Source organism: Miniopterus schreibersii, assembly GCF_964146895.1.
Source record: "Miniopterus schreibersii genome assembly, chromosome: 4".
Taxonomy (NCBI): domain Eukaryota; kingdom Metazoa; phylum Chordata; class Mammalia; order Chiroptera; family Miniopteridae; genus Miniopterus; species Miniopterus schreibersii.
Genome location: NC_138105.1, coordinates 94127023 through 94153094, shown reverse-complemented (window position 1 = coordinate 94153094; position 26072 = coordinate 94127023). Strand labels below are relative to the sequence as shown.

Here is a 26072-nt window from a genome sequence, read left to right as displayed (position 1 = left end):
AATATTTTGTTGAGGATTTTAGCATTTATGTTCATCAGGGATATTGGCCTATAATTTTCTTTCTTTCTCATGCCTTTATCTGGTTTTGAAATTGGGATAATCCTGGCCTTGTAAAATGAAGTTGGGAGTCTTCCCTTCTCTTAAATTTTTTAGACTGGTTTGAGAAGGACACATGTTAGTTCTTTGAAAGTTTGGTAAAATTCACTTGTAAAGCCATCTGGTCCAGGGCTTTTTTTTGGTTGTGAGTTTTTTTATTACTGTTTCAATTTCACTAGTTGTAATCTGTCTATTCAGATTCTCTGATTCTTCCTGATTTTGTTTTGGAAGGTTGTATGTTTCTAGGAATTTATCCATTTCTTCCTGATTTTCCAATTTGTTAACATATAGTTGTTCATAATATTTTCTTACAATCCTTTGTATTTCTTTGGTGTCAGTTTTTACTTATCTTTCATTTCTGATTTTATTTATTTGGGTCCTCTCTCTCTTTTTCTTGATGAGTCTGTTTAAATGTTTGTTAATCTTGTTTATCTTTTCAAAGATCTTTTGTATTTTTTTTTAGTTTTATTGACTTGTATTTTTTTTTTTTTAGACTATTTTATTTATTTCTGTTCTGATCTTTTTATTTCCTTCCTTTTATTCACTCTGGGCTTTGTTGTTCTTTTTCAAGTTTAAGTGTAAAGTTAAATTGTTTATTTGGGCTTTTTCTTGTTTCTCAAGATAGGCCTGTGATGCTATGAATTTCCCTCTTAGGACTGCTTCGCCCTGTGTCTCACAGGTTTGGGTTTGTTGTGTTCTCATTTTTCACTTGTTTCAAGGTATCTTTTGATTTCTTCCTTGGCCTCATTGTTAACCCATTCATTTTTTAGTAACATGTTATTTAGCATCCATGTCGTTGAGTGTTTTTCAAGTTTCTTCTTGTGATTGATTTAAAGTTTCATAGCATTATTGTCAGAGAAGATGCTTGATATGATTTCAATCTTCTTAAATTTGTTGAGACTTGTTTTGTATCCAAACATGTGGTCTATCCTAGAAAACGTTCCATGTGCACTTGAAAAGAATGTATATTCTACTGCTTTGGAGTGGAATGCTCTGAAGATATCGGTTAAATCCATTTGATCTAGTGTGTCATTTAAGGTCACTGTTTCCTTATTGATTTTCTGTCTGGAACATCTATCCATTGATGTCAGTGGGGTGTTAAAATTTCCTACTATGAGTGTATTACTCTCTATCTCTCCCTTTATTTCCATCAAGATTTGTTTTACATATTTAGGTGCTCCTATGTTGGATGCATAAATGTTTACAAGGATTATATTCTCTTGTTGGATTGATCCTTTTATCATTATGTAATATCCTTCTTTGTCCTTATTACACCCTTTGCTTTAAAGTTTATTTTGTCTAAGTATTGCTACCCTAGCTTTTTGTTTGTTTGTTTCCATTTGCATGAAATTTTTTTTTTCATCCCTTTACTTTCAGTCTGTGTGTATCTTTCATTCTGAGGTGAATCCCTTATAGAGAGCATGTATATGGGTCTTATTTTCTTATTCATTCAGCTACTCTGTGTATTTTGATTCAAGCACCTAATCTATTTACATTTAAAGTGATTATTGATAGGTACATGTTTATTTCCACTGTATTCATTATAACTATGTTTATCTCCCTCTCTTTTTTTTCTTTCTTCTTCTTAAAGAAGTGCCTTCAACATTTCCTGTAGTGCTTGTTTGGTAGTAATGAACTCCTTTAGCTTAGCTTTTTCTTGTCTGAGAAGGTCTTTATTTCTCCTTCAATTTTAAATTATAACTTTGCCAGGTTGAGAGTCTTGGTTGTAGGTCCTTGCTTTTCATCACTTTGAATATTTCGGAGCAATCCCTCCTGGTCTGAAATGTTTCTGTTGAGAAATCAGCTGACAGTCTGATAGGATATCCCTCGTACGTAACTGTTTCTCTTGCTGCGCTTTTAAAATTCTCTCTTCGTCTTTAACCTTTGCCATTTTAATTATGATATGTCTTGGTGCAAACCTCTTTGGTTCATCTTGTTTGGGACCCTCTGCACTTCCTAGACTTGTATGTCTATTTCCTTCACCAGGTTAAGGAAGTTTTCAGTCATTATTTCTTCAAATAGGTTCTCAGTCCCTTGCTCTCTCTCTCTCTTCTCCCTCTGGCACCTCTATGATGCAGATGTTGTTACATTTCATGCTGTCCCAGAGGTCCCTTAAACTGTCCTCATTCTTTAAAATTACTTTTCCTTTTTGCTGCTCTGAGTGGGTGTTTTATGCTACCTTGTCTGCCAAATCACTGCTTTGATCCTCTGCTTCATCTGGCTTGCTGTTGATTCCTTCTAGTGTATTATTCTTTTCAGATGTTGTACTCTTTGTTTCTGACTGGTTCTTATTTATAGCTTCTATCTCCTTTTTCTATGTTCACTATCTTTGTTTAAATTCTCACTGAGTTCATCTATTCTTCCCTTGAGTTTCTTGAGCACCCTTATCGCCATTGTTTTGAACTCTATTTGGTAGATTGCTTGCCTCCATTTCACTTGGTTCTTTTACTGAAGATTTCTGTTTTTTCATTTGGGGCACGTTTCTTTGTAATTTGCAGTGTTTTAAGCCAAGCTCACCAGAAAGCCTCAATGTTGGCAAGACAGGGGCCCTCCCAACCCATCCCCTTATCCACCAGAAGCTGGAGGGGGCTCAGAAGTAGTAGGAATTGGAGAAATGGTATCCCTGAAGAAAGGTGAAGAGGGCAGGGTGCTTTTTTCCTAGAACTATAGCTAGCTAACATGTTATGACCATTTTCTCTATGTGCCATGTATCCTTCTAAGTATTTTAGTTGTATAATCTTATTTTATCCCCACATCCATCCTGGAGGTAAATAATATTACCCCAGTCAACAGATGAGGAAACTGAGGCACAGAATTTAAATAATTTCCCCAAGGTCAAATAGCTAGGAAGTGGCAGACATGGAATTCATTCCCAGGTGAATGGGTGAATGCAGAGTCTGATCTTGGCCACTGTGCCCTACTCCTGCTAAAGATAGAAAGGATTCCCTCCAGTAGAAAGTGACTCAAAGGAGGATGTTTGATATATTGTTTCTTTGTATACAAAAGAGACTATCCACAAATGATGCCAAGGAAGAAAAGTTTAGGAGACAGCTGGAGCATTTAAACTATATTCAGGAAACTATATCCAGGAATGGGGAAGGAGGCAGTGCTGGTGGGGATTTCCCCCAGGGACAAGGCAGCCAGCCAGAGCCAGGGGAGATCAAATATTGCCCGGAGACAGGAGGCTAGATGAAATGACCTCTTAAGCTCCTGAGGGTCCCCTACTTAGGACCCCAAGACCTCATGTGTCCAAAGTGCTGCCTTAGACCTCCATCCAGAGAGAAACCTGAGTAATTATACCTCCCAACCTTCTTCTCTCCCACTCAACCCACCCCACTCCCTGACCCCTGGCTCCCCTCCTTCCTACCCCACCCATCCCCAAAGCTGCTCCTGCCCTCTGGGCTTTGAGGGGCAGCGGTGTGAGATCAACCCAGATGACTGTGAGGACAATGACTGCGAGAACAACGCCACCTGTGTGGACGGGATCAACAACTACGTGTGTGTCTGCCCACCTAACTACACAGGTAAGGCCCCTGACACCTGAGTGGGGATTGGTGGGGGAGCAGGGTATTATGCACTAAAAACACCATTTTCATAGCTTTATCCAGGGACCCCACCTCTTTCCCCATATAGACAGAGACTTGAATCCTTAACAGGCCATGAGGGGCTTCCCAGAGGCCCTGTCTCTTTGTCCTTCTACCCCGACAAACTACTAGCTCCTTCCCACTTTGGAACAGGTTCCCAGGGCCCTTCCAGCTGTCTATTCATTTAGTTAGTGGCCACCCCCTCCTTTGGGAACCTGGAGACCAGTGATGTTGGAGGCTAGCAGAGAGGCACTCACGTTGCGTTTATGTTTTGTTTGGATTTGGTCAGCCTTCTCTGGAAATCTACACTTTCCAGACACTCTGCTAAGAGCCAGGGATACAAAAATGAGCAAGACAGAGTCCCTTCCAATAGGAATTCATCATGAAGTGGAGAGAGAGATGCGGTCAGTAGAATGAGAACACAGCACCTGTGAGGCCAGTGGGTTCGTAGGGCCACAGAGAAAGAACCTAACCTGGTGGGAATATTCCTCAGGATAATCTCTCTCCCCACTCCCACCCCCACCTCAACGCCTTTATTTCCTATATTAACAGCCCCTAGTGAGGACAGTTAAATGTACCATTAGTGGTGAAGCAAAATGCAACCAAGTTGTGCAGACACAGCCTGCTTTGTTCTAGGATCAACCTAACGTGGCCTGTCACAAACTGGAATTCTATAAATTCCATGAATTCTTTGAGCAAAAGGCTGTATGTGCAAAAGCAATGTGGGAATCTCTGTGTTGAATACTGGCCCTCCTTTTGGAGCTCATGATGCTGATTAACATGTTAGAGGCCCTGACAAGTCCTGCTTTAAAGAAAGCCATTTAATATTGTTAAGCCAGCTGTTCCCAAACTTATTTGGTCTCAGAGCTTCCCTCCTACCCTATCCCAAAATGCCCTTGCCAAGTAGACACTCTGTATTACAAGAAATGTATTTTAGGAAATAGTAGCCTAAGGCAGGGATAGAAATAAGGCCATTGCACCCCAGGGACTCATACACCCTGGCCTGTTGGAACCTGGCTTGGCTGTCGGGACTGAGATGGGAGGTGGGAAGCTGTAGAAATGAGTAGAAGCAGTCGTGAGGCCTTCAGGGAAGGGAGCCCAGTGGTCCCCACAGTCCTCAAATCCTTTGCCTTTATGCAGACCTCCAGCCTCATAGCCAGCTATCCCCCCAACACGCTCTTGGGACTGTGGGAGGGCCCAGGCCAACTGAGGCATCCCCTGCTCTACTAGGTCCTAGTTCTCTGGGGCCCCAGAGAAGGCTCTGTGCTGGGAGAGGGTGCAGGGAAATCCACGGAGGGTCTGTCTACATCCCTCATGACATCTTCCACCTTCCCAGAGTGGAACTGTAGCAAGTTAATTAGCAACAAGCAACTCCTAATGTGCACTTGCTGTATGCAGAGCACTGAATTAGCTGCCAGAGGTACACAGAAGTCTAAAGTGCATCCTCAGCCCACAAGGGACCTCTGGACCTCTTCCACCTAAGAGAGGAGTCTCCATGCAGCTAAGTCACTGGGTCAGAAGACTGCTTGGCGCCAGGAGAGAATGAGCCCCCCAGCAGTTAAGAAGGGGGTGCGGAGGGCAGAGGGGGGTTTCTACTGAACTGGCAGTGGGCAGATGGACAGTGGGGAGCTGAGCAGGCACTTCAGAGGGGTTTCCTGCCCACATTGTCGCTGATGGGGAGTCCAAGGCAGGGGTACAGCAGAAAGGACACTCCAGAGAGCGAATTCAGCGCTCCTGAAGTCCACGACCCCCTGATGCCCGAGTTCTCTCCCCATCCCCGCAGGCGAGCTGTGCGACGAGGTGATTGACCACTGCGTGCCCGGGCTGAACCTCTGTCAGCATGAGGCCAAGTGCATCTCGCTGGACAAAGGATTCAGGTGAGGCTGGACTTCATGTCCCAGCACCGGGTGCTGGGGTTTGAAGCAGAGGCTCTGGGGCTCTCTCTCTCCCCCCACCTCTCTCTCTCAGAGCTAGTACAGGAGAGTTCACGGGGACTGGGTCCCCTTCCCTGTGCGCAGTTCGCACAGCGCTCTGCCTCCCTGGCTCCAGGGAGTTTGCCGGCTGATGCACCTGAGTGTGCTGGGGGTCGGGAGGGGGAGTACACTCCGGCTGGTCCAGCAGCCACGGCCATCGGTGGAGCTGACCCTGTGGCCGGCAGCAGAGCCCACAGGAGCTGGGGACACACGTGAGCAATTCTGAGGGTGGGTGGAGAGGCCACCTCAGGGGAAAGCCCCTGTGCTGGAGCCTGGGAATCAAACAGCACCCTTGGGAGATCTCCTGGGCTCTGTTCCCACCTCCTCCTTTCACCCTCCTTCACATAAGCTATGGGGAAGTCACATCAGCTCTCTCGGAGCCCTGGTATCCCCCCATAATGGAAGAGCCCCCTCGCAGGGTGCAGGGAGGCTCCAAAGGGCACTGGGTGAAGGTGCTTGGCGCAGAGCTGGCACAAGCGAGGAGTAAGCGAATGTGAATTCTGTGTAGGGAGTGTAGATCCAGCCCGAATCGGAATTCCAGCCCCTGCTCCGCAGCAAGACACCCAGGTGAAGCAGGCAGGCGTGGGTGGACTGCAGGGAGCGGAGGCTGTGGATGGCCTGTGACGGCACCCTCGGGGCCAGGCTTCTCGGAGCCTGTGAGAGTGGAGGGGGGAGGAGAGGCCGCCTGGGAGCTGACGGGTATGAACAGCCTTGCTCTGCTGTGTTCCAGGTGCGAATGTCTCCCTGGCTACAGTGGGAAGCTCTGTGAGGTAGACAACGATGACTGTGTAGCTCACAGGTGCCGCCACGGGGCCCAATGCGTGGACGCGGTCAATGGCTACACGTGCACCTGCCCCCAGGGCTTCAGGTATGGTGGGGGGCCCCTCAGGAAGGAGCCAGCCTGGCCCGGACATCAGGGCCCAAGCAGCCCTAGTCCTGGGTCTCCGTGGCACCTATACTCACCCTATTTCCTCAGCCCTTGCAAGTCCCAGAGCAGATGTCAACCCCATGGTGTAGACGGGTAGAAGAGCCACCCAGGCCAACTCTGAGTGGAAGTTGGACCTGAGGTCAGCTCATGTCCAGCTCGGGCATGACCCCATCTAATGGAAATTGTCACCATCTTGGAACCCAGCTTGCAGGGTCAGGGTAGCCACATGGCCACACTGGCAGGAATCCTATTTCTAGGCTGCAGAACAAAACCAATGCAGTGCCCAGTGGCAGGAAAATGGACAGGAATGGGAGGTTTGGGGTCGATTGCTGGAATGAGTAACCCCAGAAGAGAACAGGAGGTGGGAGGCACTGGCCAGGTGTCAGGAGATGTCTGGGGGGTAAGTGGAAGGGGAGGCCTGGGTCCCAGTTCCAACTCCCACACCGACTGGATGGAAAGGACATGGGGAGATTGGAGGGGAGGCAGGGACCACACTTAAGGGGGGTCAGGCTGGGGGACAGTTCCATGTATGTCAGTGCTCATTGGGTGGCATCGATCCAACTATGCAAATGAGCCTGGTCGTGGACTCTGGAGACTGTGCGCCTGGAAGGAACCAGGTGAGCTCAGGCCAGTGGTTCCAAAGCCCAGCTGAGACCACCTGCGCCCGAAGCTATGGAAAAGTAAACCCCCCTGCTCCACCTCGGAGCTATAAATGAGAACTGGGAGGTGGGCGCAAGGGCTGGGAATCTGCACTTCTTATACCATGTATAAATTGTGGTACATCAACAATAAGATAAGCTTTTTAAAAATTATGGTAAAATATACGTAATGTAAAATTTACTATCCTGCCCTGGCCAGTGTTGCTCAGTGGTTAGAGCATCAGCCTGAGCACGGAAGGGTCATAGGTTCAATCCCCAGTCAAGGGCACGTAGCCGAGTTGCAGGCTAGATTCCCCGCCCTGGGGTTTGTGCGGGAGGCAACCAATCGATGTGTCTCTCCCACATCAGTGTTTCTCTCTCCCCCCTTCCTCCCTCCCTTCCACTCTCTAAAAATCAATGGAAAGATATCCTCAGGCGAGGATTAACCACAACAACAATTTGCCATCTTAACCATTTTAAGTGCACAGTTCAGTGGCATGAAGTATAGTCACACTGCTGTGTGCCATCATCACCACCCGTCTCCAGAACTTCCCATCTTGCAGAACTGAAACTCCTCCGTCCCCATTAAATACTGAGTCCTCAGTCTCCCTGCCCCCCCCCCAGCCCCTGGCAGCCACCCTTCTTTCTGTCCCTACAAACTCAACCACTCTCAGGATCTCATATAAGTGGAATCCTGTCGCATTTGTCTTTTGTGACTGGCTCGTTTCACTTCGCACAATGTCCTCAAGGCTCGTTGTGTGGTAGCCTGTGTCAGTTTCCCTCCTTTTTAATGCTGAAAAATGTCCCGTTGTGTGGACGCACCGTGTTCTATTCACCTGCTCACCGCAGGCTGGTGAGAATGTGCACTTTCAACAAATTCATCCTGGCTGATCCTGATGACACTGAAATTTAGGGACCTGCCCTCTAATCTAAACCTGTCATTTTTTTTTTAAATTTTTTTATATATCTTTATTGATTTCAGAGAGAGCAGCAGAGGGAGAGAGAGATAGAAACACCAATGATGAGAGAGTCATTGGGGATGGAGCCCGCAACCTGGGCATGTGCCCTGACCAGGAATCGAACCTCAATCTCCTGGATCCTAGGTCGATGCTCAACAGCTGAGCCACGCCCGGCCAGGCTAATCCTGTCATTTCAGAAATCGAGGGACAGGGGCTTAGAGAAGGAAGAGGACCTGCCCCAGTTAGTGGCAGGGCAGGAACCAGGCCCCGTTCCCATCCCGCTCTCCCTCTGTAGCAGCTCTCTGGTGGAAATAACTGTCCCCTCTCCCCTTCCAGCGGGCTCCTCTGCGAGCACCCCCCACCCATGGTCCTGCTGCAGACCAGCCCCTGCGACCAGTACGAGTGCCAGAACGGGGCCCAGTGCATCGTGGTGCAGCAGGAGCCCACCTGCCGCTGCCCCCCGGGCTTCGCTGGCCCTCGCTGCGAGAAGCTCATCACTGTCAACTTCGTGGGCAAGGACTCCTACGTGGAACTGGCCTCCGCCAAGGTCCGGCCCCAGGCCAACATCTCCCTGCAGGTGCGCCCCCCTACCCAGCCCTGGAAGGACCCCAATAGGCCCCAGCTCCAATTGCTCTGAGAACAGCTGGGATGCCCCCAGTCATCGCAATCCAGCCCTGTCCCCTACAGCAGCATGAAGGCCGACGCTCAGCTTTCAGGGGATCTGGCCAGCGCTGGCCAGAGGGTCCCATAGACAGCTCCTGACCAGCTCTCACGGTTAAGAGCAGCCCCCACTTCCAGCCTCATTCATTCATTCCTCTAGGAGATACTCATTCAGCTATTACATGCCAGGCACTGTGCTGGACAATGGGAATTCAGTAGTGGACAAGACAGGCAAAGCCCATAGCCCAGAGCAAGATGACAGGGAGAGGGACAGTGACAGCCCTGGGTGTTGTGGGAGCCCATGGTTGGGGCAGGGATCCCGGCTGGTGGGGAGAATCAGGGAAGGCTCCCCAGAGGCAGTGATAACGGAGAAGAGGAGTTTGCCTGGAGACGGGCAGAAGGGTGAGGGGCTGACGGGGCAGGATGAAGGGGGGTGCAGTCTAGGCTGCGAGATCAGCATGTGCAAAGGCCCAGAGGCACAAACAAACTGGATTTTCAAAGAACAGAAAACCATCTCGTATGAACTAACTTCTTCCCGGTTCCTTCTCTGTGGATCTGAGCACATTTATTCCAAACCGCATTTCTGGGGGATGAGAAGCTATTCCGGGGGGAGAGAGGGACATGAAGAAGAGAGAGGCTCTGGTGGCCATCCCCCCTCCGGGGTCTCCACATCGCCTTCCTGCCTCTTCTCTCAGTCCCTCCCACCCAGGGACCCGGATTAGCCAGAGCAGCACCCAGTGCCCAGACACCCAGATGTCCTAGCAGACCACCTGCCGCACCCCGCATTCCTTCAGGCTGTGCTTGTGCCGAGCAGTGGGACCCGGTGGATGAGTCAGAGCCCAGCCTGCAGTGGGCCTGACAGACGGGTGCCCTCTGGGCAGCACCTTCTGAGGCCAGTGGTTCTCAGCCTCGGCAACACGTTAGAATCACCCGGACAACTTCCCAAATCATCTTTGCCTGGGCCCCACCCCACAGACTCATGTAATTGGTTTGGGGTGAACTGCAGACACTGGTGTATTAAAAACTCCCCAGATGACTCTTAGAACAGTGCCTGGTCCATAATAAACTGAATTAAATGGTAATTGTTAGCATTTAGTTTATAATTATTATCACACTTTATACAGAGAGACTGAGGCGGGGAGGGAGCTTGGGTGTGACCACACCATGTACCAGTGGGAGAGCCAGATGAGAGCTCGGGCTCCTGACAGCTAGGAGGGAGGGTGGGTGGGTGGGTAGACGTAGGTAGATATAACGTGACGGGGGCTCAGTCAGTGCTTGTTGAACTGAATTGTTCCATCGGCGTTTGCTGGAGTGTAAGCACAGGCCTGCCTTCTGGGAATGTGCAGTCCATATGGGGGAGGAAACGGGGACATGAATGCTGGGGGTGGGTCAGAAGACGCCACCAAGAAGTGGTCCCTGCGAGGTGGGGTGGGGAGGTTTGGCCTCGGGGGAGCCCTCACTACATCCCTCTCCGCAGGTGGCCACGGACAAGGACAACGGCATCCTTCTCTACAAGGGGGACAACGACCCCCTGGCGCTGGAGCTGTACCAGGGCCACGTGCGGCTTGTCTACGACAGCCTGAGCTCCCCGCCAACCACGGTGTACAGGTGAGGACCACAGCCCTCCACCACGCAGGGGCTGCAGCTCCCCGCCTGCTTCCAGCCCTGCAGACGACGCCAGGGTGACTCTGATGCCTCGTCTCACTGCCCCCCCCCCCACATACACACTTTTCCTCCCAGGAGAGGAGGGGGGGAGGGAGAAAGGGGCGCTGGAGGAAGAGACGGGAGAGGAAGGCAGGCCCGAGGGAGATGACACCTCATTACCATAAGATAAATGGCCAGCTGGCTACTCCAGGAGCCCCATGCTCCAATGGGAACCAGTCTGCTTAATGAGATGCCCTTTTCAAAATGTCATCCTAATCTTTTATTAGTTTAAGAAAGAAAACAGGGGAGATTAGCATGCGACTCGGGGAAGACATTCCAGAGCCCCAAGGGAGCAGGACCGCTCCTGAAGTGACTTTCAGACTGCTCTGAAGGACAGTCGTCCCTAAACATCAGTCCTTCCACAGTCGCCCTGATTCTTACATTATCCACATGTCAGCTGTACTAGTGCTTAACACGCTACTTTACATCAGCTTTAAGTCTGCTACATTTTAAATTTGGCTTCATGTTAAGTAATGTCTGTGAAATTGCAGATGTGCTAGTTCAGTTAGTGACAGTACATGGCCACCTTCCTGCGGGTGCCTGACTGTGCTCACCTGCCCCGCTGCAGTCTCAGGTCTATTCCAGGCTCCAGGGCAAACACACAGAAAAGCCCACCTGAGCCCCTACGTGCCCCAGAATGGGGACAAACTGCACTAATCCTCAGTCCTGACTTGTCAGAGGGACTTTAGGCATTACTTCCTATCCACAAGGCCAAGGGGCTCCGTAAGGTGACAGACTTGGGGAAAGTGGGCCGGGGTGCAATAGGGAGTGGTGAGGACTGTGGTAGCCTCGAGGGTGCTGGCTTTGTCCAAAGGGACAGTTGACCTCAGCTCCAGCAGATGCTGCAGATTCTCAAGAGAAGCTAGAAACCCAGGGTTTCTATGTGACATACCTCCATGTTGAAATGCTGGCCATTTTAAAACAGCACATGAGAGCTCTGTTTGGCCTGCAGCGCATGCTCCCCGAGTCTTAATCACCACAATCCATCCTTTGCCAAGGTCTTTGTCTCATTCGATCCTCAGCACAAACCCAGGCAAGTGTCATCACTCCTATCTCAGGGATGAGAAACCTGAGGCTCGGATGACGCCCTTGGCCCAAAGGCACACAAGTCAGTAAGTGGGCAGAGCTGGGATTCAAACGCAGGTCAGGCCCCCACCAAAACCTGCTCACCCCGCGTGCTGGGGCACAAAGGGTGAGGCCAAGAGAGAGACAGAGAGACAGAGACCATGGCACCCTTGTCCAGGGGTGGGGGGCTGCAATGTAGGTTGTGGTCTCAGGCTGTTCACTAAAATCCCAGGAAGTTTTTGTTCCTGTGACGCTCTGTCGCCACCTAGTGGTCACAACTCTGCATCCAGCTGCGGGAACCCAGGGCCTAAAATGTCTATTCGTCCCCCAGTGGCATAGGGTCCTGTGGCTTGGGAGCTTGGAGCTGAGTCTGGCCTCTACGACTTCCACTTTAAGACTTTGGTAGGGTCACCTTACATCTCTTATTTCTAGAATGGAGGAAACATTGTACCTCCCACGTGGGGGTTGCAGGTCAAGTGTTTAGCACAGAGTAGCACGTGTGGCCCCTGTTAGAGGCTCAACACACGCCCAGCGTTGCTATTAAAAGCAAAAGAGAACTGGACAGGCCACTCTGCCCAACAGCTGTCCTCACGAGCGTCCCAGACGGGCCACCCGGCCTGGCTCTGGCACCTCCCGTGGTCTCCACCTGGCAGTCCATGCTAGTTACTCTGGCCCAGCAGATAGAGGGCAGACTCTCAGAGCCCTTCCCTCCCTGAAATCCCTGAGCATCTCTCCAGGAGACTGATTATGGGACTCTTCTACTCACGTTTATGGTCCCACCTGAATAGATAAGACAGCATTCAGCTTCTCCTCAGAGAGCCATTCTCTTCAGCAAAGGGAGTACCTCATCCCCAAACCCCTCTGTCCCTCCCAGCCCTGCCAGGATAGAGGAGTGGAAAGAGCAGAACCCTGGAGTCCGAAGTTTTGCCTATGAATTCTGTTTCTGGACCACACTGGGCGGACGACCTCAGACAAATCACTTACCTCTCAGGGCCTCAGTCTCTTTATCTGTGAAATGGGATTATCTAGTAGCACTTCACAATTTATCGTGAGGTTTACATAACAGAAGCAAGCCCTGAGTGAGTGGCTGCTGCAGTCAGGGGCAGCTCCGGGAGGGGACCAGGTGGGCTGCAAAGCTGGATGCGCCTGGGTGGAAATCCCCGCTCTGTCATGCGGCAGCCATGGGGCCTGAGGTCAGTTACTTCACTTCCCTGGGCTTCTGCTTCCTGGGTCGTGTCATGCAGATAACAAGCTGACCTTGCAGGCGAGTTGCAAGGCTCATTTCCCCAAATGTGTTACCCACACTGCTGCAGGCACGCGAGATGACCTGAGGTGGGACAAAGACCAACTGTTGACATTTTAACTATGAGATCATTTTTATTCATATGTACTAGAAAAAAATATAAATATCACACCAAGCTAATTTTTGTGTACAATATTCCTTAGAATGATGCTAGCCTTATATCCTTACTGATACTTGCGAGAGAAATGGAGCAAGTGAGGAAAATCATGGTCCTCACGGTGTGCAGGAGGGCGGGCACTGAGGTGGTCCGAGCATGGGGCGGGCTCAGCTCTGTGAAACACAGGAAAGAATGCAGATGACAACCAAATGCAATCGCTTTTCCTAGGCCGGGTCTTGTACTAGAAGGGGGGGAAAAATGTTATAAAAGACATTATGGGGTCCCAATGAAAAATTAGAACACAGACTGGTTAGATTCCAGTATGGTATCAATGTTAAGTTTACCAAAACAGAACTGTGCTTGCTTACGTAAGAGTATCCCTGTCCTTAGGGAATGCACAGGGAGTGTCTAGGGATAAAGGGCTACAATGGATGTAACTTACCTTTAAGTAGTTCAGAAAAGCTGTGTGTGTGTGTGTGTGTGTGTGTGTGTGTGTGTGTGAATGAATGTGTGTGGAAATACAGTGAGAGAGAGTAGATGATAAAGCAGATGGGGCTAGAAGAATCTGCAGCTCTAATAGTTGTTCTCTGTACTGTTTATATTTTTGCACTTACGTGAGTTTGGCGTTATTTGCAAATAAAAAGTAAAATGAAGTGCAAGTTATCAGTCAAGACCAGAACCCAGTGCCCACCGTGGGAGGCACACAGCCAACCCTGTCTCTCTCTCTCCTGCCCAGCGTGGAGACCGTGAATGACGGGCAGTTTCACAGCGTGGAGCTGGTGATGCTGAACCAGACCCTGAACCTGGTGGTGGACAAAGGAGCCCCCAAGAGCCTGGGAAAGCTCCAGAAGCAGCCAGCAGTGGGAATCAACAGCCCCCTCTACCTTGGAGGTAAAGCCTCCCCCTGTGCCACCCCCACCACTTCCACCTCTCCCCTGCCCTCTGTGCTCGGGCACCTGTACTCAGGCCCTCTGGCTGGAGTTTCCAGGGATTCTCATCTAGGCACCCACTGCCAAGGCAAATCAGGGCAGGCTTCCTGGAGGAAGCAACAACCAAGCTGATCCCTAAAGGGTAACTAGTCAGCTAGGGCATGGGGAGAAGAGGAGCGGAGAGAGGTCAGGCTCCTTCTGAGAACCACAAGTTGTTCGGGGCAGATGGAACGGAATAGGGAAGGAGGCGATGGAGGCAGGGTCCAGGCCCTTCTATCCCTGGGCTGCAGGTCACATGCCCTGTGCTCTGCCACCTCCTGGGGCAATGTGAGGCTCAGCTGATACATTTGTAAGAACCTGTTTGAGATTAAGGCCAAAAGGAGAAGCAGCCCCCGGCCTGGCAGAGCCTGGCCTGAAACACAGCCCTGGGCTGGTCCTTCTCAAAGGATTGTGTGCAAAACAATGGCACCAAAACTGCTAGTTCAACACAGAGTCCAGAGACTTCTCCTACCCCCTGACACGGAGACCAGCTCCGGAGGGCTGGGCTGGCCCAGGAATGAGCTTTATTAAAAGCCAGTCCAGGGAAGGGCTGGAGCAGTCCCAGAGGGGACACAGCTTCTCTCCCAGTAAGAATCCCCAAAGTTCACTGATCCAGGCTGCGCCCCAGACCCCTGCTTCTGTCCCCAGCTCCAGCTTGCCTGCTATGTCCTGTGGGCCTTGTCAAACCCACCGAGGCCTGGTAGGGACATCAGGGGAGTGTGACCATCCACCCAGCTTGGGCATGGTCCTTCCCCATCCAGCCAGGGTCGCCGTGTGGCTGTGGGTGGCCACATCTTGTTTTCTAGAGAAATCTGAAATACGGATTTTTATGGGATATTTTCTATATTTAAATAATGGCAACAGTTCCAGTTTTTTTAGAGTCACAGTGTGGGACAATTCTCTCCACTGGCGCAGCAGAGGCCCGGGGCTGTGAACGCTTAGCCAAGGGGCATGGAAAGAGCTCTCACTCCAAGGGGAGGGCTGGGCTGCTGGGGAAGGCGGGCAGGGGAGGGTCTCAGGCCGCTGTCCCGCCGTCTCCCCACAGGCATCCCCACCTCCACGGGCCTCTCGGCCCTGCGCCAGGGCACAGACCGGCCGCTGGGCGGCTTCCACGGCTGCATCCACGAGGTGCGCATCAACAACGAGCTGCAGGACTTCAAGGCCCTCCCGCCGCAGTCGCTGGGCGTCTCGCCCGGCTGCAAGTCCTGCACCGTGTGCAAGCACGGCCTGTGCCGCGCCGTGGAGAAGGACAGCGTGGTCTGCGAGTGCCACCCCGGCTGGGCCGGCCCGCTGTGCGACCAGGAGGCCCTGGACCCCTGCCTGGGACACAGGTCAGTCGGGCTCCCCCTGGGCCCCAGCGTAGGCTCAGTCCCTCCCCCACCCCTGCCCCACCTGAGGAGTGGGCGCCGATGGCAGCCGGAGGGACCATGGTCAGGTTGTAGGCGGGACCTGCACAAGCGTGGCTGCTGAGGCCCGACTGACACCCACAAACCGGGTCTCCCGCAGGCGCATGGGGCTGCCCCGCCCAGCACATCCGAAAACCGCCCGTTAGGGGGCACACCGCCCTGCCGGCCCTGGCATTCATCCCCGCAGCGGGCACGCGGAAGGGGGGACCTTCAGGCCAGACTCAGCCCCCCCTCCGCCGGCGCCGCGCGCCCCCAGGCGTGCTCGCCAGGCCCAGGCCCAGGCACAGCTGCAGCGCACTCGCGCTTAGTCTCCCGTATCCACACCCGACACACAGTCACGGAGGGCCTACTGTGTGCCCGGCCTCGTGTGAAACTGGGAGACCTAGAGCCCGGGCGTTAAGAGACCTGCATCAGCCAGAAGCAGCCGCTGAGCCGAGGCTGGTGGTGCGGCTGCGCGGGGAGCTGGGAAGCGATGTTGCGGATCAGAAACGAGGCCCGGCCGCGCGGCTCTTGCGCGTGGGCGTAGCGAGGCCCCACCTCCGCAGTGAGCCCGGCCCCGGCCGGCACCCGTTAGGACGTGGGCCCCGGATCCTCCACCCGTGCTGGGGCCCTCCGGGCAGTGGCTGCCACGTGGCCCCGTGAGTGGGAGCCAGCCACGCCGTGGCCCCAGCCGGCCGCTGGGTAGCGCGCGGGGCGCAGTGTCCAAGGAAAGACCGGCCTCGGGCTGGCGGAGCGCGGGGTGCAGGCAGCCGGCCTCACAGCCCTGGGTCCCAGGCTGAGCCTGGTGCCCGCCGGGGTGCGGGGGGGGCACCTCCAGCGGCACCCCCGGCTCTGGCCCCGTTCTCACCCTCTCCTCCGCCAACAGCTGCAACCACGGGAAATGCGTGACGACCGGGACCTCCTACGTGTGCAAGTGCGCGGAGGGCTACGGGGGGGCCTCGTGCGACCACAAAAACGACTCCGCCGGCGCCTGCTCGGCCTTCAAATGTCACCACGGGCAGTGCCACGTCTCAGACCGAGGGGAGCCCTACTGCCTGTGCCAGCCCGGCTTCGGAGGGGAGCACTGCGACCAAGGTAGGCCTACTGTGTGCCCCTGTGAGGCTGCTTCACCTCTCACCCTCCTCTCTCCTCTCCCTTCCCCCTCTCCCTGTTTCCTCTCTATTCATTCCCCTCCCTACTCTCATAGGGGTGGAGATGAAGGGTAGGGTCCGGAGGATTCCTGCAGATTTAGAGCCCCCTTCCCCCTCCAGTCATTTCCAGGACTTTTGGAAAAGCTCCTCCCCCAGGCTCTTTGGCTCATTGGTGCCTGTTCCTCACTCACATCTCAACTCGGCCTCCTTTCCCGGCTGTGTAAATGCGGCCCCTTCCTCCCCAGCGACCCTCACTTACCATCCGTCAGTGCCCAGGCTGCACCGCTGAGACGCGAGGCCGTGGGTGGGCACCCGGGCACCCTGCAGCCCCGCCCCACCTCCTGCGCTCCGCTCCAGCCGCTGTAACAGTGCAGGGAAGCCCCCGGTTTGCCAGACCCCCTGGTTTTCGAAGAAGCCAGAAATCCCCATTATTGGGTGGAATCTTCTGGGTTTTGTTTTTTAAAATTGGTATTTCATCTGGATTTGAAACGTGTGGTGCAGAGTTCGGACACAGGATTCAGCCCACAGTCTATCTGTTCACACATAAAGTTTGGGCTTTAAGGTCCTTGAAGGAAGGGACCAAGCCTGGTGGGGAGCTGAGTGGGCAGGTGGGTGCAAGAATGGATGTGAGGGTGGGTGGGTACAGACGTGGATGCCCAGACGTGTGGTGGGGAAGATGAACGCTGGGTGAGTGCATACGAGGAGGGGGTGGGTACATGCAGGGAGGGGAGGCTGCCTGCGGGTGAGTCCGTGGGTGGTGCCTGAGTGGGGGGAAGAGCGGGTGAATAAATGAGAGTGTGGGGGGGGGGGGGAGATGGATGAGCGAACGAATGAAGTGTGTAGTTTCAGAACAGCCCCTGGCTCCTGCCCGCGCCCTGACCCTACCTCTTCTGCCCTCTGCAGAAAGCCCGTGCCTGGGGGAGGTCGTCCGAGAGGTGATCCGCCGCCAGAAAGGCTACGCGTCGTGCGCCACGGCCTCCAGGGTGCCGGTGGTGCAGTGCCGCGGCGGCTGCGGGCCCCAGTGCTGCCAGCCCACGCGCAGCAAGCGGCGGAAATACGTCTTCCAGTGCGCGGACGGCTCGTCCTTCGTGGAGGAGGTGGAGAGGCACGTGGAGTGCGGCTGCCGGCCCTGCTCCTAAGGCCCTGGGGACCCCCGGACCCGGAGTCGAGCCGCGGAAGCTGGGGAGGAAAAGAAGAAGAGAATATTAAGTATATTGTAAAATAAACAAAAATAGAACTTATTTTTATTATGGAAAGTGACTATTTTCATCTTGTATTATATAAATATATCACACCGTCTGAGTACATGTACCATATAGTGAGTTATCGTTACTGGGTCTTCTGTGTTGTGTTGTGTATTTGTCGTGTTTTTATAAACAGCTGTTAAAAATTTTAAGAGTAAAGACTAATAAAAATGTTTTACAATGAAAGGGTAAGAATAAAGAAGTGAAAGCCTGTCTGAGGACGAGGAGGGCGTGTTTATGTTGATGCAACAGGATCGTGTCAGCCGCTCAGGAAGAAGGGGAAGTGAGAGGGAGAGACGTTCCTTTGTTTCTTCTCTAAAAGTGTTCAGTTCTGGTTGTTGACATCCGAGAGGCCCAGTTCTTCCAGGAAAGGGCGCTGGCCTTCCCTGTGACCCCAAAACCCCATGCTCCCCTCTGCTCCCCTCTGCCCCGCCCCACCCCACCCCTGAACCCACTGCAGACCCCACTGCTCCTGCCTGGCTGGCCCTGGGGTCCAGTGCAAACCTATCTAAACTCTGAGCCTGTTCTGCCAAAATTTAAAACAGCTACTCTTTCCCTGCCCCTCCAGGGAACTAAGCCCTCCAGGTGACAGGAGGGAGGACAGTCATGCCGCCATCCCTGGTCATCCTGTCCCTGGCCACCAGTCCTTCCTCTGCAAGTTCCCAACGGCCCTCCCCTCCAGATTTCAGCTTGGACTGTGACCCTCGGAGGGCAGGAAGCCAGGGCCCGGAACCCAGCCTACCCACAGTCCTGGTAGGCGTCCGATTCCAGAAAGTTCTTGGAGGCTCTTGCTATGGGGCAGACAGGCTTTACCTGGATCCTCCAGGCCACCAACCTAATGACAAAGACCACTTGCGCCTCTGGACATTCCCAGTGCACCTCATTTTACCCACGTGACTCCTGCGCCCCAGGAAGGGCAAAGCACAGAGCCCATTTCCTAGATGAGGCCGTCGGCCTCGCCTGCCTCTGGACTCGCCTTAAGCCACACACCCGCCCCGTGGGAAAGCCAGGCCCACAGCCAGGCCCAGAGCTCCGGTCCCTTCTCCAGAAAGGCACAAACGTGGGAGATGGAGGCAGCTTAAGCTCACTGGGGAAACCGACCAGAAAAGGAAAGAGGTTTTTCCTGCTAATTTTCCTGCTTTGGTTCTGTCTTCTCCATTCCTTGCTGTGCTCCCCTAGCATCCAGAAAGAGTCTAGACAGAGGGCCTCACACATCGGGGGGTGGGAGCCAAGGCAGCCCGTCCAGCCCTGCTCTCCTCCGCCCTCAGCTGCCCCTGCGCCCTTCAGGCCCAGCCCCTCTCACTGGCTGCCCGTCTCAGCCACCCGCCTCCCCAAGCCCCCGAGCCGCCTGCAGAGGCCGGGGAAGAGTGTGGGCCCTCCAGCCACCCCCAGCTCTGAGGGTCCGCAGACGAGCCCAGTGGTTCGGAGAGGACGGCGGTGGACCAGGGGCTCAAAGAACCCAGAAGGGAGGGAGGAAAGGAAGGAAGATGGAAGAGCATGAGGCAGGTGGCAGATAAGGAAGGAAGGAGGGGACGGATGGAGGGAGGGAGGGAAGGAGAGAAGAAAGGATATGACGGAGCAATTTACTTAAAAATACGCCTGTTCACTATGCTCCAGGTACTTAACGGGACCTTGTTTCAAATGGTAACAGTGAGACTTGCTTAGTCTTTAGTATGTTACATGTCAGATACCATTCTAATCTTGTTCCCTTTAGTTTTCTGTGGCTACACAATGCTGACTTCCAGGTGGGTCACAACAGTCTCCAGGGTAGCTCAGAAGGGCTGCCCTGGAAGGGGTGTCCCAGGATCTGCCCGCAGCCCACCCGCCCACCACCCGCCCAGACAGGTGGAGCTGAGCCTTAATCCACCAGCAGCTCCTCACTAGCCTCCCCCCAGCCCCGCCCAGGGTCCCTGCCTTCTGTAAGGACTCGCTAGGCTGAGGCTTTCCCTCTGCCCCATCCCCCACCCCTGCCCCCAGGAATCCAAGGCCTCTCTGCCAGTCACCCCAAGGCCGACCCATATCAGCCAGGCCAGCCTGAAGGACCGGGTTCTTTCTCTGTGTGGCTGGGGGGGTGGATTTTGAGCCTTCCCCTCAATTTTGGAAGCTCTGACTTTACAAACTGCCAAATGCAAGACCATTTAAAAAAAAAAACAAAAAACTCCCAAATGAAGTTTAACAAGTAAAGATTAAAATTCTCTTATCTGAGTGCCGAGTGCTAGGAACAGAAAGTCCCACGGGACAGGAAGAGTCCAGTTGGGTAATTTTCACACTTACCGGGTCAGTGTCTGTGTTGGGGACACGCACGTGTGCAGAACAGGGGGCTCGGGCTCTGTTTCCCCCTGAGCAGGATGCAGGGGAAGGGGAAGGGAGGGTTCCTAAAATCACCGGCGGGACAATGTATTTACAAGCTCCTGTACAGTGTAAACTAAAAACCTGTGATGCTGTGGCTGTTATTACCGATGTTGTTGCTTTATTGAAAGGTCTCTGTATAACCTGTTCAGTCTCATAGGAAGGAACTCAAGTCTGACACCTCAGAGCGAGGACAGAGGGTGGAACAGGAGAGGGGCACGGGAAGGAAGAGGGGTCTCCCGGGGCCAGGGAGACGCGAGAAAATCCCCCACGCGGCCAGGACAGGGAGTGAGCTAACCTTGCCCTTCACCAAGACGCGTCTATCACCAGGGGAACCCAAAGGCTGAGCAGTCACCACTGTCTTTCCTGGGAGCAGAAGTCCCTCGTGTCAATGGGATTGCCCCTCAAGAACCCACAGGATCCCAGATATCAGAGCCGAAGGAGCCTGAGGGGGTCCCTGGCGGGTGGGAAAACTGAGAATCAGGGAGACGGGGTGTCTAGACCGGAGACCAAGGTCATCTAGCAATTTAACGCCAGAGGCAAGAATAGACCTGGTGTCTCCCCAGTGGGCATCCAGGCAGAGTGAGGCCTGAGACAGACTCTCGACATCTGCTGGGTGGCCAGGAAAGCATCCCTGCCTCACCCCCAGACAGCGCTGGTGGACGCAGACGGCCGGGGGGCTGGGGCACTGTCTGGCGGGGCAGACTTACCTATATTTTCTACTCTGGGTGGAAGCTCCCGGGGAAAGCTGATGAGAGGAGCCAGCCAGCCAGGACCAACAAACGCAGAAGTGGGCATTCGGCAAAGCTTATTTCTCTAACTCGACAATAGGTTCTAAGAGGAAACATATTAAGATGTTTTTTTAAAAACAATGTTATAGTGCCACTTCCCCAGTATGGGATAAAAAATGTGCTTTCCCCCCCCCCCCCCCCCAACAGACTGTCATATTCTGATGTCATTAAAATAAATGGGTGGTCACAGGCAAGCTCTCAGATGCTCCTGTGAACACCATAAGCTCAGCCTGCTGTGGTGCGTTTTATTTTTACTCCCGGCCTTTACACTCCCGGGGGAAAGAGTGCTGCATTTGTAAAGTTTGGACAAGTCCGGGGTGGAGTTAGTGAAAAAAATTGGTTTTTTGGGTGACGAAGTGGGGAAAAAGCAGACTCCAGAGTTCCCTGGAGATGTGGGAGGGGAGACCCCGCACGTGGCCTGGGGTCTGCGGGGCCTGCGGTTGGCCTGGTGGTGACTGGCTGCCGAGGGCCCCGGGGAGGAAGCCAGCCCAGTTCAGGGAGGGCACTACTGAGGAGAAGGGAGCCTTCAATGCCTGATTTAATCTCCTTCATTCATCTCTAGAACCTCTGCTACCTGCAGGGTAAGGTCTAGGCGTGGAGACCCCAAGGACAGTCAGGGCAAAGTCCATGACACCCCTCCCCCCCAGCTTAACCTTTGACTGAGTGGCAAGCAGCAAACGGCAGATAATCTAATCGAGGACGGGACAGACTGGCTGGGAAGCCGGGGGAGGCCTCTCTGAAGAACTGGGGCACGGGGCGGGGCGCAACACCCCGCGACCCCAGCACTCGCTAGGCATCTGCCCTCCCGCGAAGGCCATCAGGGCAGGCGGTGCTGGAGCACCCAGGAGGCCAGAGGTGGTGACGTCTGAAAGGAAGCTTGTGAGCGAGGGGAGCTGGCAGAGCTCACCCCTCAGCTTCCCAGCCCTGGGCATCCTTGGGAGCCTGTGGCCTTTCTGAATGAGGAATGCCAAGGGTCCAGAGGCTGCCACTAACGACCTCAGGGTCACCTTCGCTCCCCGGGCAGAGGGCCTATGTCTCCCCTGTGAAGAATCCTGTGGGGAGCAAGACACTGGTGGGCACCAGAGGCACCAAGGGTTGGAAAAGGGCCAGGCCTATCATTCCTTCTTCCCCTGGTTATTTCCTGAGCAAGACAGGGCCACACGGGCCAGGTACCCTGAGCCTCCATCAGGATGCCCTTGACCTTAGCTTAATACCTGTCAGTGTGAGTGACTCTGAAACGTCGGTGGGGGTGCAGATTCTGCGCTGACACAGCTGTGTCCCATGGCCTGGGTGGCCTGCCAGGAGGAGCTGCTGGCCAGACCCCCACAGCCTCCACTCCCCACGCTCAGACCGAGTAGCCCTCCTCCAGGATTTGGGGCCTACAAATTATATATCTGATAAGGCGTTAATATCCAAAATGTATAAGGAACTCATACAACTTAATAGAAAAAAAAACAACTCACAAACAACCTGATTAAAAAATGGGCAAAGGATCGGAATAGACATTTTTCCAAAGGCCAGCAGGTCCATGAGAGGATGCCCATCACCAATCACCAGGGAAACGCAAAGCAAACCACAGTGAGGCGTCGCCTCACGCCTCTTAGACCGGCTGTCATAAAACAGACAAGGGGTAACAAACGTTGGCAAGAATGTGGAGGAAAGGGGACCCTTGTGCAGTGTCGGTGGGACTGTAAATTGGTGCAGCCACTATGAGAAACAATATGAAATTTCCTCAAAAAATTAAAAATAGAAATACCATATGATCCAACAATTTCACTCCTGGGTATTTACGGGAAGGAAATGAAAACATTATGTCAAACAGCTTTCTTCACCCCACGTTCAGAGCGGCATCATTTACAATCGTCAAGACAGGAGGACGACCTTAGCTCCTGCCGGTGGATGAACGGCTAAAGGAAATGGCACGTAACGCTCCGCACACGCACACACGCGCACACGCACACACACACATGCATGCACACACGCACACTGAACTACTTTTCAGCCACCAGAAGGAAGTCTTGCCATCCTAACAACATAGATGGACCTGGCGGGCATCAGGCTAAATGAAGTAAGTCAGACAGAAAGACACACGCCGTATGACTAACTTACATGGGGAGCCTTAACAAAACTAAACTCATAGATGCGGAGGACAGACTGGTAGTTGCTGGAGGCGGGGGCGGGAGACGGGCGACACGGATGAAGGTGGTGAAAAGACGCAAACTCCCTGTTACAAAACGAACGCCGGGGGATACAGTGCGCGGCCTGGTGGCCACGGGACTGTACTGCTTCCCGAAAGTGAATTAATGGCACCGTGCTGTATATTTGAAAGCTGCTAAGGGAGCAAGTCTTAAAAGTTCTCATCACAAGGAAAAAGGTCCGCCTATGTGTGGCGACGGGTGTTAATTAGACTTACTGTGGTGATCACTTCACAATACGCATGGGATGGCGCAAAAGTGGGTTTACAGTTGTGAGTATGCAAAAAAGTCTATTCTTGTGCTATTATTTATTAATTATTATATTATTTTCCATATGAACAACTGTAAACCCACTTTTGTCCCACCCTGTACAACTATCAAGTCATGATCTGTGAAGCTGAAACTTACATAATGTTACATGTCAATTAAACCTCAAAAAATACGCTACCGTATTGACAGGAGGAGCCGAGGCTAGGGATCCACTTTGTGCACAGCAAGTAAACATAAGTGATAAATACAGGAGCTAACACCTGGCAGCCAAAAAATAACACCGGATTTCTTATTGACAGTCATGAAAGTCTGTGAAACTTGCTGCACTGGACTCAAGATGCTATTTTCGCGTGGTATTTATTAACAATTACATCTTTAAATGTACCTAAGAATATCTCTTTCCCTAAACTGGGGGGTGGAGGGGAGACAGGTGGAGAGAGAAGAGCAGCTAACCCCTGCTCCGAACCCTAGAATCCAGTGTAATTGGTGCAGAGGGGTTCTCGGGGCGCCCCCTTCTCCCGAGACCTTGTTTTGAAAGTGATTCACCTGCCATGTCCGTTGGACGGCGGCTGAAAGGCTGGACGAGCGGCGCTGGGGGAGCCGGGCGGCCGCCCAGCCAAGGGCGAGAAGGCGGATTCGCAGCAGGAGGTGAAAAGCGGGCGCTCAGGGAGCACGTGCTGTTCATGCCACGTGGACACAGGGCCCGTGGTGTGAGGCCAGCCAGCCAGTGACCGAGAGATGCACCCGCAGCTGGGAGACGGCGGCGGGGGCTGGGGCCACGTCTGACCGAGAGCAGTGCCCGTGTCCTTCCCGCCGCAGCTCCAGGGTTTGCACGAGCCCCGGCAGGCGTCTCTCGCTGGACATCTTCCCGCATCAGGGTGTCTTGTGCAACCACCGGAGCTCGTGGGACGAAGGAAAGCTGATGGGCTAATTAATGGAAAGCGGAACCAGGCCGCGTGGTCGGCGCTGGAGTAACGGCAGTGCAGCTACTGGGGGAAGTCATGGGGCGGCTCTTTCATAGAGGGCCTGCTCCCAACCGAGGTTCTGCACATGCACCCCCAATTCTCACCAAATCTGCGAGGCGGAGATTGTTATCTGCACATTAGAGCCGAGGAGCCTGAATCTTAGAGAAGTGAGGTCATTGCCCTGGTTCCACAGCTGGTCAACTGCTGAACTGGGATTCAAACCGGGCCTTGTAAGTCAAAAACTCCCCACTTTTCCAGCCCACCATGATGAAAGGCCAGGTTGCCACCTGTACGGATGGACACCTGCCGGGCAGGGTGGGGTGGAGCTTCTCACAACCCCCTCCTTGGGCTCTATTAATTTGCTAGAGCAGCTCAGAGAGCTCAGATGCACTTTACTTCCTAGCTTCCGGTTTATTGTGAAAGGATATGACTCAGGGGCAGCCACATGAAAGAGACCCAGAGGGCAGCCCCAGGGCAAGGGTGAGGGTGAGGGTGAGGGTGTGGGTTCTGGGTGGACATGAATTGGGGGGGGAGCATTATTCAACCCCCTACGTAACCTGTCATTGTTTATAGCTGAGGACACTGACGCTTTAAAAAGGAAGTGACTCAGCCAAGGTCATACAGCCGTGTGTGTGTGTGTGTGTGTGTGTGTGTGTGTGTGTGTGTGTGTGTGTGAAGGATGTTGGAGGGAGGAGAGGCCGTGGGCACTGTGATTTTTAGACTGTGAACAGGCCTTTATGGATCAAGATACAAAAGCAGCCACCCTGCATGAAGGAAACCTGGAGGGAGCCTGCCCGAAACACATTTTCCAATTCCCACCCGTATTCCTCCCCCCGGGAACAAAAGAAGGCAGGCATTTCACTCTGCAGAAACCAGGGAGCCAGCGGTACACCCCCGGCTGGTCTTTAACCAGACCCACAGAGTTAGAGGGAAGCCACCGCCTCCAACTCCCTCCCGTGACAATTCCCCCACTTAGTTTCAAAACTCACTAATCCTAGAGGCGCCGCCTGGCCCACGGGTTCTCAGGAGCAAGGTGCGTAGACACTGGGATGTGAGGGGCAGCTCCGTCCTGTGTCCCTGCTTTTCTGCCTGATTGTAAACACAGCTCCGGGGAAAGCCAGCGACACCAGCCTCAACAGGGCTGCCTTTTCCTCAAAACTCCGCTTTCCGTCCTGGTCACAAAGCACCTGTTTCAAGTCCAGAGCTAGGGCAAGCCGGTCTCCACGTGGCGTGGCTCAGATCCCCAGCCCTGGTCCTTAAAACCCAGTGGACTGAGATAACTGGCCTCTAAACTGTGGGCGAAAGAGGGTTCTATGGAAAGTCACCTCACAGGGTGACCTGACCATAAAGCTCTAACTGCTGGAGGTTAGTCAACGCCCCAGGCACGGAACTTCTTTTCTAAAACGTTTCTCTTTGCCTTAAGCAAGGCCTGTCCATAGTTTCTGCGCATCTAGGTTAACACACCTTGGAAAAGCCTCTTTTCAGAGCCTCCTTCGAAGACATAACTGCCCTCAAGAAAGCACACAGTCCCAGCCGTCCTGTAACCAGTCCCCGACTGACTGGCCTTCTCCCACCTTCACCTAATCTTCCTCATGTCCCCTCCTTCGCTGCAAACGCATAAAAGCAGGGAAACTGTTCCTCTCCGGAGCCCTGGAGATCCTCCGGCTCGTCCGCCTATGTTGTCAGTTTTGGCTCAAATAAACACTCATAAAAATTCTCTGCAGGTCTGGACTGTTTCTTACCTCAG

General features: G+C 53.2%; 1 protein-coding gene and 1 long non-coding RNA gene across 2 annotated transcripts in view; one reads left to right on the top strand and one right to left on the bottom strand.

Moving 5' to 3' along the window:
• Positions 1–17752, top strand: part of SLIT3 (slit guidance ligand 3) — a 528596-nt gene extending 510844 nt beyond the window's left edge. Inside the window, exons 28-36 of the mRNA XM_081135280.1 lie at positions 3481–3620; positions 5464–5557; positions 6384–6521; positions 8515–8755; positions 10316–10446; positions 13744–13898; positions 15021–15306; positions 16247–16455; positions 17415–17752. Of these exons, the coding sequence (XP_080991406.1) occupies positions 3481–3620; positions 5464–5557; positions 6384–6521; positions 8515–8755; positions 10316–10446; positions 13744–13898; positions 15021–15306; positions 16247–16455; positions 17415–17650 (1630 nt within the window). The 3' untranslated portion in view covers positions 17651–17752. The remainder of the gene's footprint in view (positions 1–3480; positions 3621–5463; positions 5558–6383; positions 6522–8514; positions 8756–10315; positions 10447–13743; positions 13899–15020; positions 15307–16246; positions 16456–17414) is intronic.
• Positions 12969–26072, bottom strand: part of LOC308556166 — a 34250-nt gene continuing 21146 nt past the window's right edge. Inside the window, exons 3-6 of the long non-coding RNA XR_013998684.1 lie at positions 20815–20938; positions 17397–17690; positions 16771–16910; positions 12969–13180 (exon numbers count right to left, since the gene is read on the bottom strand). This is a non-coding gene — a long non-coding RNA (uncharacterized lncRNA). The remainder of the gene's footprint in view (positions 13181–16770; positions 16911–17396; positions 17691–20814; positions 20939–26072) is intronic.